Source organism: Ammospiza nelsoni, chromosome W (assembly GCF_027579445.1).
Source record: "Ammospiza nelsoni isolate bAmmNel1 chromosome W, bAmmNel1.pri, whole genome shotgun sequence".
NCBI classification, from domain to species: domain Eukaryota; kingdom Metazoa; phylum Chordata; class Aves; order Passeriformes; family Passerellidae; genus Ammospiza; species Ammospiza nelsoni.
Genome location: NC_080668.1, coordinates 10,449,318 through 10,461,514, shown reverse-complemented (window position 1 = coordinate 10,461,514; position 12,197 = coordinate 10,449,318). Strand labels below are relative to the sequence as shown.

Sequence of the window (12,197 nt, the reverse complement as noted above, 5' to 3'; positions counted from 1 at the left end):
ATTTCAATCTCGCTTATAGTTTCTATATTCTCAAAATCTTTTGGCAGACAATCATATTTATAAGGCTTTCCTGTTTCATCTTCCCCAACATCTCCCCTGTTCTGATGAACAACTAAGATATTAGACACTGTCTTACTCATAATTCTTTGCACACACTGAAGTATACAGGGTACTGCTACTAAAACTGCAACTATTACTATTAGAATAATCGAGCCTATTTTACAGAGTTCCTATAGGCAAGGTGCAAAGCTCCAACCATCAGTCTAGCCAAGATGGGTCATCTACTGTAATTTGGTTAGCTAAATCCTTTAGGTTTTGTAGCTGTTTATGAATGGAAACAGAATGATAAGTTCAAACAACATAATCCTTCAAAATCTTCACAACCATGCCCATGTGCTAGTAAAAGAAAATCTATGGCATGTCTGTTTTGTAAAGTGGCATGTCTGACCGCTTCTTCATCTGTCAACAAATCACTGATTACAGTAGAGGTGGCATTTACTTCTTTGCTGAGCCAGCACTCTAACTTGTTTAATTGTGTCAGTGCAGCTGAGGAACCCCACTGAGGTAGAAAAATGCTTGCAAAAATTGATTTTCCAGAGTTCCAAGGGTGAAAATCACTATCACAGTTGCTTTCATATTGATGTCCCCATGAGGATCTAATCTTTCTGCTTTTCTTTTTGACTACCTCTTTGACACTGGGAGCAATTATCATAAGTTGTCCCAAGGCACAAGGGCCACCATCTATTTTTGAGGGTATACCTTGCCAGGCCCTGTCTCCACAGATGAGCCAAACTCCCTTAGGGAATCGAATAGGAAGTTTGTTAAAACGATCTGCGTGAGGTTCATCATATGTAAGAAGCTTAGTTTGATTACACCAAGAAGTCATTATGCTATAAGCTGGGTGATATGGGGTGACGTTTAAATGAGGGCTGTCTTCTCCTAGGAAATGAAAGAAGTAACAGGTATCCACAGCTAATGAGCCTAGGATTTCTAGCTCTTGAAGGTCAGATTTTTCAACTTTAGAATTATCAATATAAGTTTGGTGTTTCTGGCTGGGAGTTGGATATACATGATCATCATCATAAGGCCAGTATTTATCAAGAGTAACATTATCAAAACCTTTTGGAAAAGGTAGTCCAACTAAACAGGTTGAAAAAGGTTTGTCAGGGCTTGTGTCAGATAGACAGATGGTATCAGAGCCTGCAGACTTGGCTAAAGCAACCCAGACATTCGTCTTTGGTTGATTTACAGGTAGAGCTTCTGCTTGTGCTGCCTGTGCAGCTGCTTGCGCTGTTTGAGCTCTAAGAGCCCTTTCAATTTTTTCTCCTAGAGTTTTTCCAGGTTCATTTGCCTGGGTAGTTGCCAATTGCTGTGGACTCCCAATTTTGTTACAGGCATCAATCATTTCAGGCACTGTGGGTTTTTCTTTTCCTAGGGCTTTGATAATTCTTTTACATTCTGCATTGACATTATATTCAATTATGTCCCATATCATCGCCACATTGTCTTTCTGCTGCTTGGATTACCTGGTCCACAAATGTGGTAAATGGTTCAGACAACTCTTGGCTAATCAGATTATAGGCTTTTTCAAAACTTCCTGCTGGGTGAATTTGCAAAAAGGCTCTGTGAGCCATCTTTTTAATGTCATCTAACGCTGTTTTGGGTAAATTCACTTGACTATCATTTTGATCATCAGGAGGATCACCAGTCAGCTTAGATATGGCAAGGGTACGAAGGTCTGCATCAGTACTTTGTCTATGAGTGGCTAGTACCCCTGTAAGCAGTCTTCCATTTGAGTTCCCATAGTGTGAAAAACGCCAATCACTTGTTTTCAAAATTTTAAAAGTTTAGTAGTAATAAAATGGTTATAAAAATAGTAATACAATTAGAGTAATAATAATTTGGACAATTTGAATTAGGACAATATGAGACAATAAATACAAAGAGTTACAGATATCCAGGTACCTTTTTCTGGGCAGCACGAGCCTGAAAAAGGACCCCCGTTAACAAAGGATTAACCCTTAAAAGCAATAGCCTGTTGCATATTAATACACTTCATACATGATGCATAAATTCCATTCAAATAGAGGATTCTGTCTGGTCATCGTCAACTTCTTCCTCCGAATCCTAACAGCGCCTTCGAGGCGGGAAGAAGTTCGTTTCTTCTGATAAGAGGGCCATAAATTCTTCTTCTCTGAAAGATTTAGGTGCCCTGTGGCTGCTATCTCGCTGCAAGTCCTTTCTTTTTTTAAAAAAAAAGTATCCTACATAGCATCGTTTCTATTTTAACAATTTTTATAACCTAAAACTATATTTAACACAGTACTTAAGAGAATTAATACAGCATTACTTTCTAACACAACACATATAATATTGATTTTAATGAAATAAACAGGGCAGGAGACATTTTCTCCTTTTAATGCCTTTATTAAAAGTGATCAGCTCAGGATTGGGCAGCTGGACGGGTCTGCAGTCTCTGTCATCTCTCCCAGGGTGACTTGCAGGAGGAGGATATGCGCAGCTTTGTCCACTAGGGGCAGAGCTAGGGGTCCAATCCGCGTGGAAGCTTTTTTTGGGCTAGGTCCCGGCTTCGGGATGACTCCCGCGCTCAGGGTGAGAGGCCACGAAGGTCTCCAGCATCTCTGCAGGCTCAGCACTCCGCTCCTCATGTTTAGACATCACTCCAATTTCCCAACTCTATACTGGCTCGTTGTTTTGGGGGTCTTTTTAGCAAGCTCAGAGCAGTAGCCTCTCATGACATGCTGGTCCTGGGGTTATTTTGCATAGCCCCCTCCTTGTCCGGTCACTTCTCATCACTGTCTGGGGGGGGTCCAGGCCCTTCACTGTCTTGGAGAAGAGCCATCAACACAGCCCTGGCCAGGGCCTTTACTGATACAAAAGAGAACTATTAACGACAATGACTTGTAATTATCATAACAAACAAACAGCACCCCAGCAGCAACTCTAGTCTGACTAGTCTTTGTAACCCTTTTCTCACAAAAAAAATTGGCAGATTTTTGTTTATAACATTAATATTTGTGAAAAGCCAATCACAAAATATGAAATAAACAGGGCTAGGAGACTGCTTCTCCTTTTTAATGCCTTTATTAAAAGTGATCAGCTCAGGATTGGGCAGCTCAGCAGGGCTGCAGTGTCCCGTCGTCTCTCCCAGGGCGACTCAGAGGAGGAGGATAAGCACAGCTCTGTCCACTAGGGGCAGAGCGGGGGAATCACATCCTTGTGGGAGCCTTTAGGGCGTGGTGTTCCCATCTGATGTTGATTTTGCTGGCTGTCTTAGCAGGCCCTCATCTCTGGGGACGACTCCTATGGTCAGGGCGAGAGGGACTCCGAAGGTGTTCCGCATCTCTGCAGGCTCAGCACTCGGCTCCTCACATCCAGACATCAGTCTCTCAACTCTTAGGTGGCTCGTTGTTTTTTGGGGTTTTCTCAGTACATTCGGAGCGGGGGGACCCACACAGCATGCTGGTCCTGGAGTCACTTTGCATAACCCCCCCCCTTCAGGTCTCTTCTCCTCACTGTTCGGGAAGGTCCCCAACCATTACTGTCTCGGAGAAGGGTCATTACCTTGCCCCAGCCAGGGCTTTTACTAATACAAGAACAACCATTAACAACAACGACCCGTAATTACCATAATACAGGCAGCAGCCCAGCAGTAGTGGTAACTTTTTTTCTCACAGAAAAAAAATCAACTGAATTTTTGTTCATAACAGTCCCCCCTCTTTTTCTTTGATTGAGGTTAAATTTTAAGCTCACATTAACTTACAATTTTTTGTTTTGAATCTACTATAAATTTCTTGTGCACTTTGGTAATCATGGTTACTTAACCTTGTTACTTTCCTTAGTTTCTTCAGGTTGGTCTGCACGGCAAATATTATTTTACTGAAACAGATAAATAAGCATAGTAAAAAGAGCAATCCTCCAAGTACACACACAGTGGGAAAAACTACCTTTTCCCATACATCTTTTCTGAAAATCTCCAGGTTCTCCCACCCACTGGGATCAAGTGTAGGAGTTTGATCTTGATTATTTACACATGCTAATCTTTTTATTTCATTTGAAATGTTCCTAATTATTGAATTCTTTATTTTTAATACTGCCTGGAGCCGTATGACTTTGTTTAACATAGATATTGGGATCCGAACTTGGCTTTTACAATTTTGGATTTTCTCAATTTCTACTTCACTTTCCCGGTTCTGTGTAATTTCTCCCAAATCATTATATATAGGAACTCCCAAACCTGATCCAGTTTCTTTGCGTAATAAGAAGAAAATTGGTTTTATCACTCTAGCAATGCAGCTGCCAGACCAATCTCCTGACAATTTGGTGTATGTTGTGGTATCAGAGATCAAACTTAGGGGTTTACACTCATATAAATACTTGTTACAAACAATTTTTCTTACCATTTTCACCATTTCTTTGCTTTTTACTAGATCTGCTGAGCTTGTTTGAACAGCATCACATTCAAAGCACAATCAGGTTTCCCCTATAGGGCAATCTCCTAGGAGGGGCTGCCTAAAAGTGGCAGTATTGTATGCTATCCAATACACTCTCTTATTTTTCGGATAAAGGACCAATTGGGAGAGGTTAACACAATCAGGGTTAGAACTGATGTGGACTCTCGACAAGGAGCTCACTTCCTCCTCATAGAGGGGTTGGTAGTATTCACTGCACGGCTCAGCTGGGCTTCCCAGAGCACCACCAGCAATCAGAGCCATCATTACTACCCTTCCCAAGAATCCGGTATGGGTCATCTTGCACAGCCTGCCCACCCGGCCTTGCCTCTTGGGGAATTTTTTTTTACTGAGAAGAAGCTTCCAAGCTCGTTAGAGTCCCTTCTACCCGCTTCTCTGGTTAAACCTCTCTTGGTCTGTTCCCTACCAATTTTGGTTACCCCCCCCGGGGAATGTTCTGTAGAGGATTAACCTGGAGTCTTTAGAAATAAATTGGGGAACTTAAACCAGAATTACTTATTTACAGCCTTAAACTTTTTACCAACATAGTTTACACAGAACAGTCTTGAAACATTTTAAGCAATGTTAGAACTCATGATACCAATTTTTTTCCACACAGTTCAGTCTTTTTGACTCTTCCTTCTGAGAGTCAACTTTAAATCACAGTATACTCAGGTGAATTAACTTGTGATGTGGATGAATCCTTATCCAGTGCCCGGAGGTGAGTGGTGTGGATTCTGGCCCAATGCCAGAGGGAAAAACTGGGAGTCTGGCCCAATGCCAGAAGGAGAATGGGGTGGACTCTGGCCCAATGCCAGAAGGAGAATGGGGTGGACTCTGGCCCAATGCCAGAATGCCAGAGGGAAAAAAACCTGATGTTGAATCCTGGTCCAATGCCAGGGGGATGAGAGTGATGTGAGTCCGACCTTTTTCTTTTGGTCTGCACAGTCGAATTAGTAATGAAGAGTACCTGAAACGGGCTTTCAAACACAGGCATTAATGGTCTGCTATTTAATGATTTTATCAAAACTCAGTTTCTCTGTTTAATGTTATTGGTAATTTCTCTTTTTCCATAGCTTGTATGTCTCTCTCATCAACTACACATACCCTGTATTTTGCAAGGAGTTGTATTTCTCAGCTAACATAATTCCCAAAGTACTTTTATTCTCCTAATTTTCTGTGTATTTAATTCACTGGTTTTCTGTTCTATTTTTCAAGATCTTATCTATTTATCTCTTGCTTCTGTTTCTTACTTTCACTTACAGTTTACATACTTCTTTCAACCCCTTACACTTAAATTTTTTTTTTTCTTACACCTTTCTTCTACACAATACACTTCCCTCTAAGGAGATGTGGTAAAACTTGTAATGCACAATCTACATTACCTCTATTCTAATTTGTCTATATTCACTCTCACACATTCCTTCACACCCTCAAGACACAAACTGGATCCTTATTGCTAGAAAATCACGGGTATCTCTGGGCCTCTTGGAAGGGCCCTGACTCTGGTTGCCTCTGGTGCACATTCACCTGTGAGGCTGTCTGCGTGTCACTCACGCTCTTACAGCTACGGTTCCCTCACACATCTGGGGAGCACTAGTCTGGTTTGCAGGTCACACACACTCTTTGGCCACAGCCCCCACCCACCCGGGGGACACAGGCCTGGTTTGCAGGTCACACACACACTTTGGCCACAGCCCCCTCGCCACCTGCCCGGGAAGTTGAGGCTGACTTTGTGACTCACTCTCACACACACAACAAGACAACAAAAAGGTACCTTTTACTTTCACATCACTTATTACAAGTTAAGTATTACTGGCCAGTTTTGGTGCTATTGGATATCCTTTCTACCTAGCTGTTTTTGTCTAACTTCAGATGTTTTTTCACTACTACTATACTTCTTAGTACTTTGTTGAGACAGGACTTATCTGCTCCTGTATCTACTCAAAAATTCAAATTCTTCATTTAGGGGCCCCACTTCAAAGTTTACCAAGGGCTCTTCTAGATGTTGCATCGCGTCCCCTACAGTGTAAAGACCCTGACCCTCTAATCGTCACCTTTAAGGATCTTCCCTAAATTATCGTGTTCCCTGGCTATTGCCACATCGAGACTGAGCTTTCTACAAAACCTCCTGACGTGTCCTGCCTTTCCACAGTAATAGCAATGTTGTTCTCTCAAAGGGCCTTGAGGTCCCTCCATCCCTCTTGTACCTGACAGTACTGAGCTATCCTTGCCTCCTCCTGGTGGTGGACCCGCCCACCCTGCACTTTCTCTAGCTACAGCAACCATGACCTTAGCCTTGGCCTTTGCTTTTTCTTCCTCCCTCCTTAAATACACCTTCAATGCCTCTCTTAATAACTCATTAATGTCCTTCTCTTGCCAATCTTCAATCTTTTCCAATTTTCTCCTTATATCAGGCCAAGATTTGGTAACAAATTGGACTTTTAGTAGCATCTGACCTTCTAGGGTGTCTGGGTCTATTCTAGAGTAAAACTGGAAGTTCCGCTTTAGGCGGTTAAGCCAGGCAGCAGGAGCTTCATCTTTCTCCTGTGTACCCTCAAAAGCCAATTGGGTGTTAGTTCCTTTGGGAACTGACTCTTTGATCCCCCGTATTATCAAAGACCTATATTCCCTCATGGCCTTCCTCCCCTCCTCCTGGTTAGGGTTCCAGCTGGGATCTGTTAGTGGCAATTTCTGTTCACCTGATGACACCTGGGGTCCTGGATGGTTATCTTTCTCCCATATTCTTATGCCAGCCACCCTAATCATCTGGACCTCTTCTGGGGAAAATAGTATACTCAGGATGGAATTCATCTCCCCCCAACTGTAGATATTTGGACCTAGAAATTGATCCACTTGGTTGGCTATGCCCACTGGGTCCTCAACTAAATGCCTCAACTCTTTCTTGAATCCTCTCACCTCAGAAGCAGTTAGGGGAGCATTCACAAAGACAACACCTCCCGCTACTCCTCCCATAGGAACCTCTCTGAGGGGGAAGAGTCTCTCTGCCTTGGAGGTCTTGGATCTGGTGCTACAGTATAGCCCATCTTCAGATGCCAAACTACTTTGAGGGATATCTGGGTTACCCTGAACGTTCTGCCCATCAGCAGGTATATTTGCTGATAGCTGTTTATCGGGCGAGGAGGCATTTGTGTCCCAACTAGGAGGAGGTAAAGGGACAGCAATAGGAGGGGGAGAAGAGCCTGAGTGAATATTAAGAGGAGCTGGAGAAGGGGTGGAGAATGCAGCAGGTGGAGTAGGCACTTGTGGTGGTGCAGAAGGAACTGGAGGGGCTGAAGGGGGTTGTGAGGGAGTGGTTACCGGAGGAGATACTGGGTTTATCATAGCGGAAGCTGAAGAGGTAGGAGGAATTTGAGCAGGTGGTAATGAGATGGCAGCCGGGGGAAGAACCGGACCTGCCATTTGAGGTGCTTGAAGAAGAGGATTATAAGGTGGAGGGGCAGAAGGAGGCAAATAATCCAGGGATCCCATCTTTTACTAGTCCTATCATCCCCTCCTTCGTTCCCCTCTTTCTTCCTCTGTACCTTACAAATTCACACCCCTTCATCCTCGACAGCGCTCTTTACCCAGCAAGATACATACAATAATTGCTCAGGATCAGTATCTCCTCGAGCTGTCAGATAATTAATTGTTGGCACATCCACTTATCCTTTGTCCCACACCAAGGCCATCCTCCTTGCAACTCTAATTCTGGCCACACTTCCATACAATAATGGATAATTTTCACTTTATCTAATCCCTCCGTGGCCTCTATAGAATCCCATTTTACTAACAGTTCTCCTAAGGGACTATTGGGATGTATATCCCTCAGTCTCTTGCCGGTCTTTTTACTATTACACCCTCCCATTTTCCAGGTCTCAATAATAAAAAAAGTCCCAAAGGTGCCTCTACTGACTGGGAATTTAAAAAAAAACCTTGTTTGAGGAGCTTCAGCCTCCTCCACTGAACTTCAAATTTCTGCCTGATGCTCAGGACTTTATACTGAAACAACTGCCCGATCTCTTGATTGCCCAACTTTCCCAACGTCAGGTCTTACATCTATCGGGACTTGAACACACGAAGCCTCGGCCTTAAGAATCCGGGTCGTGCCTGACTCCCTCAGTCAGGAAAAACAACTGCCTGATTTTTAGTTTGCCTAACCTGCCAATTTTTAGGCCTCACCGTATCAGGACTTAAAAGCAAACCACAGCCTCCTTCGCTGGGGTTTGTGCCTGACTCCCTTTGTCAGGACTTACTTTGCCTGCAGGGCTTGTAAGCTACCCGAATCCTTCTCGGAACTGACAAATCTTACTTGAATCCTTCTTGAGACTTACAAATGCTACCTGAATCCTTCTCGGGACTGACAACTGCTACCCGAATCCTTCTTGGGACTTACAAATCTGCCTGACTTCCCTCTGTCAGGACTTACTTGAGGTGCGTGCCATTCATACACAGTAATTCCCTCCGCACGCCTGGAGGGGGGGGGCCCTTTATTCCCCCTTGGGAGACTACTCACTCACACTAATTCCACATGCTTCCCCCTGTTCCCGGCCGGCCCCTTCGCAGGAGTCCGGAAACGCAGTACGAAGGGGTCCACTCTCAGGTCGAGGGTCCGGCTGCCGGCCTTCGTCCCACTCACACACACATGCGCATGTCTCCCACTCCCACCACCGGATTTCTCACCAGTCCGGTGCTCCGGTGCTCCTCTGCGTCGCTGCTCCTGAGCCGATCCCTCGGGTCCTGATAGCCAGCTGTCCTGAAGGTCCAAGATGGCCAGTCTTGAGTCCTCTTGTGGCGTGGCTATTCCAGACGAGCACCCCAGCTGAAATAAACAGTGCTAGGAGACTGCTTCTCCTTTTTAATGCTTTTATTAAAAGTGATCAGCTCAGGATTGGGCAGCTAGCAGGGCTGCAGTCTCCCATCGTCTCTCCCAGGGCGACTCAGAGGAGGAGGGTAAGCACAGCTCTGTCCACTAGGGGCAGAGCTGGAGAATCGCATCCTTGTGGGAGCCTTTAGGGTGTGGTGTTCCCGTCGGATGTTGATTTTGCTGGCTGTCTTAGGAGGCCCTCATCTCCGGGGACGACTCCCTTGGTCAGGGCGAGAGGGACTCCGAAGGTGTTCCGCATCTCTGCAGGCTCAGCACTCGGCTCCTCACGTCCAGACATCACTCCAGTCTCTCAACTCTTAGGTGGCTCGTTGTTTTTTGGGGTTTTCTCAGTACATTCGGAGCGGGGGACCCACACAGCATGCTGGTCCTGGAGTCACTTTGCATAACCCCCCCCTCCAGGTCTCTTCTCCTCACTGTTCAGGAAGGTCCCCACCCATTACTGTCTCGGAGAAGGGCCATTACCTCGCCCCAGCCAGGGCTTTTACTAATACAAAAACAACCATTAACAACAACGACCCGTAATTACCATAATACAGGCAGCAGCCCAGCAGTGGTGGTAACTTTTTTTCTCACAGAAAAAAATCAACTGAATTTTTGTTCATAACAAAATACATGCATTTTTCACAGACAGCATATATTGTGAGTCTGTGAGAATTATGCTAGAAAGATTTTTACAGTCATTTGGTGTGAGTGTATGTCCTTCCAGGGTACTTTTCAGCAGTTGCTTAAAATATGGGGAGCAGATACCACTGTCTCTTATTGCTTTTCGCAATTCTTTTATCTCATGAGGTGGGATAGCCACCCACGTTCTAGGACCACCGGCTGGCTGGCTGAATAGCACAGGCATAGCTAGAGGATTTAGACTTTCTTCTTTGCAAATCTGGCGTTTGACTTCATGCCAGTCTGTTAGTTGAAAATTATAAAAATATTTTTGTGGGTTTTCTAAGTTTTGGATTAATGCTGGCGAATTTTCAGGGTTTAGTGTCTCATTTTGGGTTGAGAAATCAGTCCCAAACACTCGGGGTGTAGGCGACAAAGGTCACGCACGGTAGGGATGGACAGAGACGAGATCTCTTTGAAGCCAAGTCATGAAACTCTCGGTTTATTACAAAGGGCGCAGACGGGGCGCTGGGGATGGCGGGGTGGCAGCAATGGACGCGGACGGGGCTTGGACCGGCGCTGGGGCGGTGGGGGTGGGAGGGATGGGGGGAGCGGCCGCACTCGCGAGCGCCGCGGGGGGAGCGGCTCCCGCGCGGGCAGGGGGGGCGGGGCTGCGCCGACGCTGGCGGGCGGGTTTGTAGAGGCGGGATTGGGGGGTGGGGCCGCGAGGAGGGCGAAACCAGGGGCGGGGACAGCGGCAGCAGGAACCAACAGGATAGCAAGGGCGGGGACGGCGGAAGGGGCTGCGGGATGCGGTGGGGGGGCTGGGGCCGGGGGGATGGGTGTCGGGACCACGAGGGAGGGGGGAGGGGCGGCAGGGGCGAGCGGCGCTGCAGGCACAGGGGCCGCGGATTCCAACGGTGGGAGGGGGGTCGTATCTTGTACTGGACCCGGAGCGGGGACAGAGCTCGGTGGGGCAGCTGCTGCCTGCATCTCCCGTGCGGCAAAAAGCTCGACCAAGGCCCTACAAGCTGGGACTAACTGTGCGGCAGTCATATCCCGCCGAGATATACTATTAAAAAGTTTAACTCCAACTGTGTCCCAAAAATCTCTGGTAAAGACGGCTGAACGGTCAGCATTTGGAACATTAATTAAAGTCCATTCTAAGAGATTTTTTAACTCCTGTTTCGGTAATTGACTTGGCATAAAACTTAATAAATGCTTTAGTTGCTTATAGAGATCTCTATCGTGGGCAGAATGAGTTTGACCTATTTTTAGACCAGGGGGTTACGAACCTCGGTGTCACAGAAGCAGTGTCCTCTCTCAGAGCTCCGTCTCGGGCTGGCAAGGCTCTCCGGTTCGGTGCTCAGGACGCTGCACTCAGGTCCCTCTCGGAGCTCTGGCTTTGGGCGTTGCTCGGCAACGGCTTTCCGTGCTCGGGACCTCGCAGATCCTTCCCCGATCTGCACTCACAGCTCCAGAGCGGGCGCTGCTTTGCAACGCGATCGCTCGAGCTCACGGCTCGCGGCAGGCTCTCTCCTCAGAGCTCCGGTCAGCGCTGCTCGGCAGCGTGTCCGGTGCCGCGGCCACGGTCCTCCGAGAGCTCCAGGCAGCCACCGTTCAGCAGTGGCCAGCCGGGCTCGAGGACCCCCAGGCAATTTCCTCCGAGACCCCAGGAAGTCGTAGCGACTGCCCGTGCTCGGGGTTAGCCTCAACACAATTTTAAGAGCTCCGGCTTTCTCGCTGCTCTGCAACGGTATGCCGTGCTCTCGACACCTTTTAGGGGGGCTATAACTGGTCTTTAGTTACCATGCATGGAGTCTCCCACAGGTAGAAAAGCTGAGCTGGCCTTTTGACCACGTTGGAGCGCCAATCTGTAGGCGATGAAGGTCACGCACGGTAGGGATGGACAGAGACGAGATCTCTTTGAAGCCAAGTCATGAAACTATCGGTTTATTACAAAGGGCGTGGGTGAAGGGCCCTGTTGCGAGCTGCCAGCCGCAGCTCGGAGCAGGGCCGAGAGTGTTGCCTTCTGGTGCAAGGCAAGGCGACCTGGTTCTGAGGATCAGCACGGCAACCCAAAACTCCCCAGGGTCGCTCGGGCCAATGAAACACGCGGACACCAATGTGGTGGACGGTCAGAGGCATTTATTACTTCTTCTCGTGGGGTTTTATAGTCTAAGGGGTTCTCTACGTCAAAAGGGGGTCTGTCCTTATTATCTATGGTTAGTAAGGAA

At 46.8% G+C, this 12,197-nt stretch overlaps 1 protein-coding gene across 1 annotated transcript; it reads right to left on the bottom strand.

The window, feature by feature from the left end:
- Positions 1 to 3,056: 3,056 nt before the first annotated feature.
- Positions 3,057 to 11,298, bottom strand: LOC132086209 (protein enabled homolog). Its single transcript, XM_059491694.1, has 2 exons — positions 11,256 to 11,298; positions 3,057 to 9,844 (listed from the first exon to the last, which is right to left on the bottom strand). Exon 2 carries the CDS (start codon positions 7,962 to 7,964, stop codon positions 6,519 to 6,521), a length of 1,446 nt encoding a protein of 481 aa, XP_059347677.1. The 5' UTR covers positions 7,965 to 9,844; positions 11,256 to 11,298; the 3' UTR covers positions 3,057 to 6,518.
- Positions 11,299 to 12,197: the final 899 nt, after the last annotated feature.

Excerpts from the sequence above, each read along its gene's own strand:
- LOC132086209 (XM_059491694.1), bottom strand. The coding sequence starts at position 7,964 with ATGGGATCCCTGGATTATTTGCCTCCTTCTGCCCCTCCACCTTATAAT.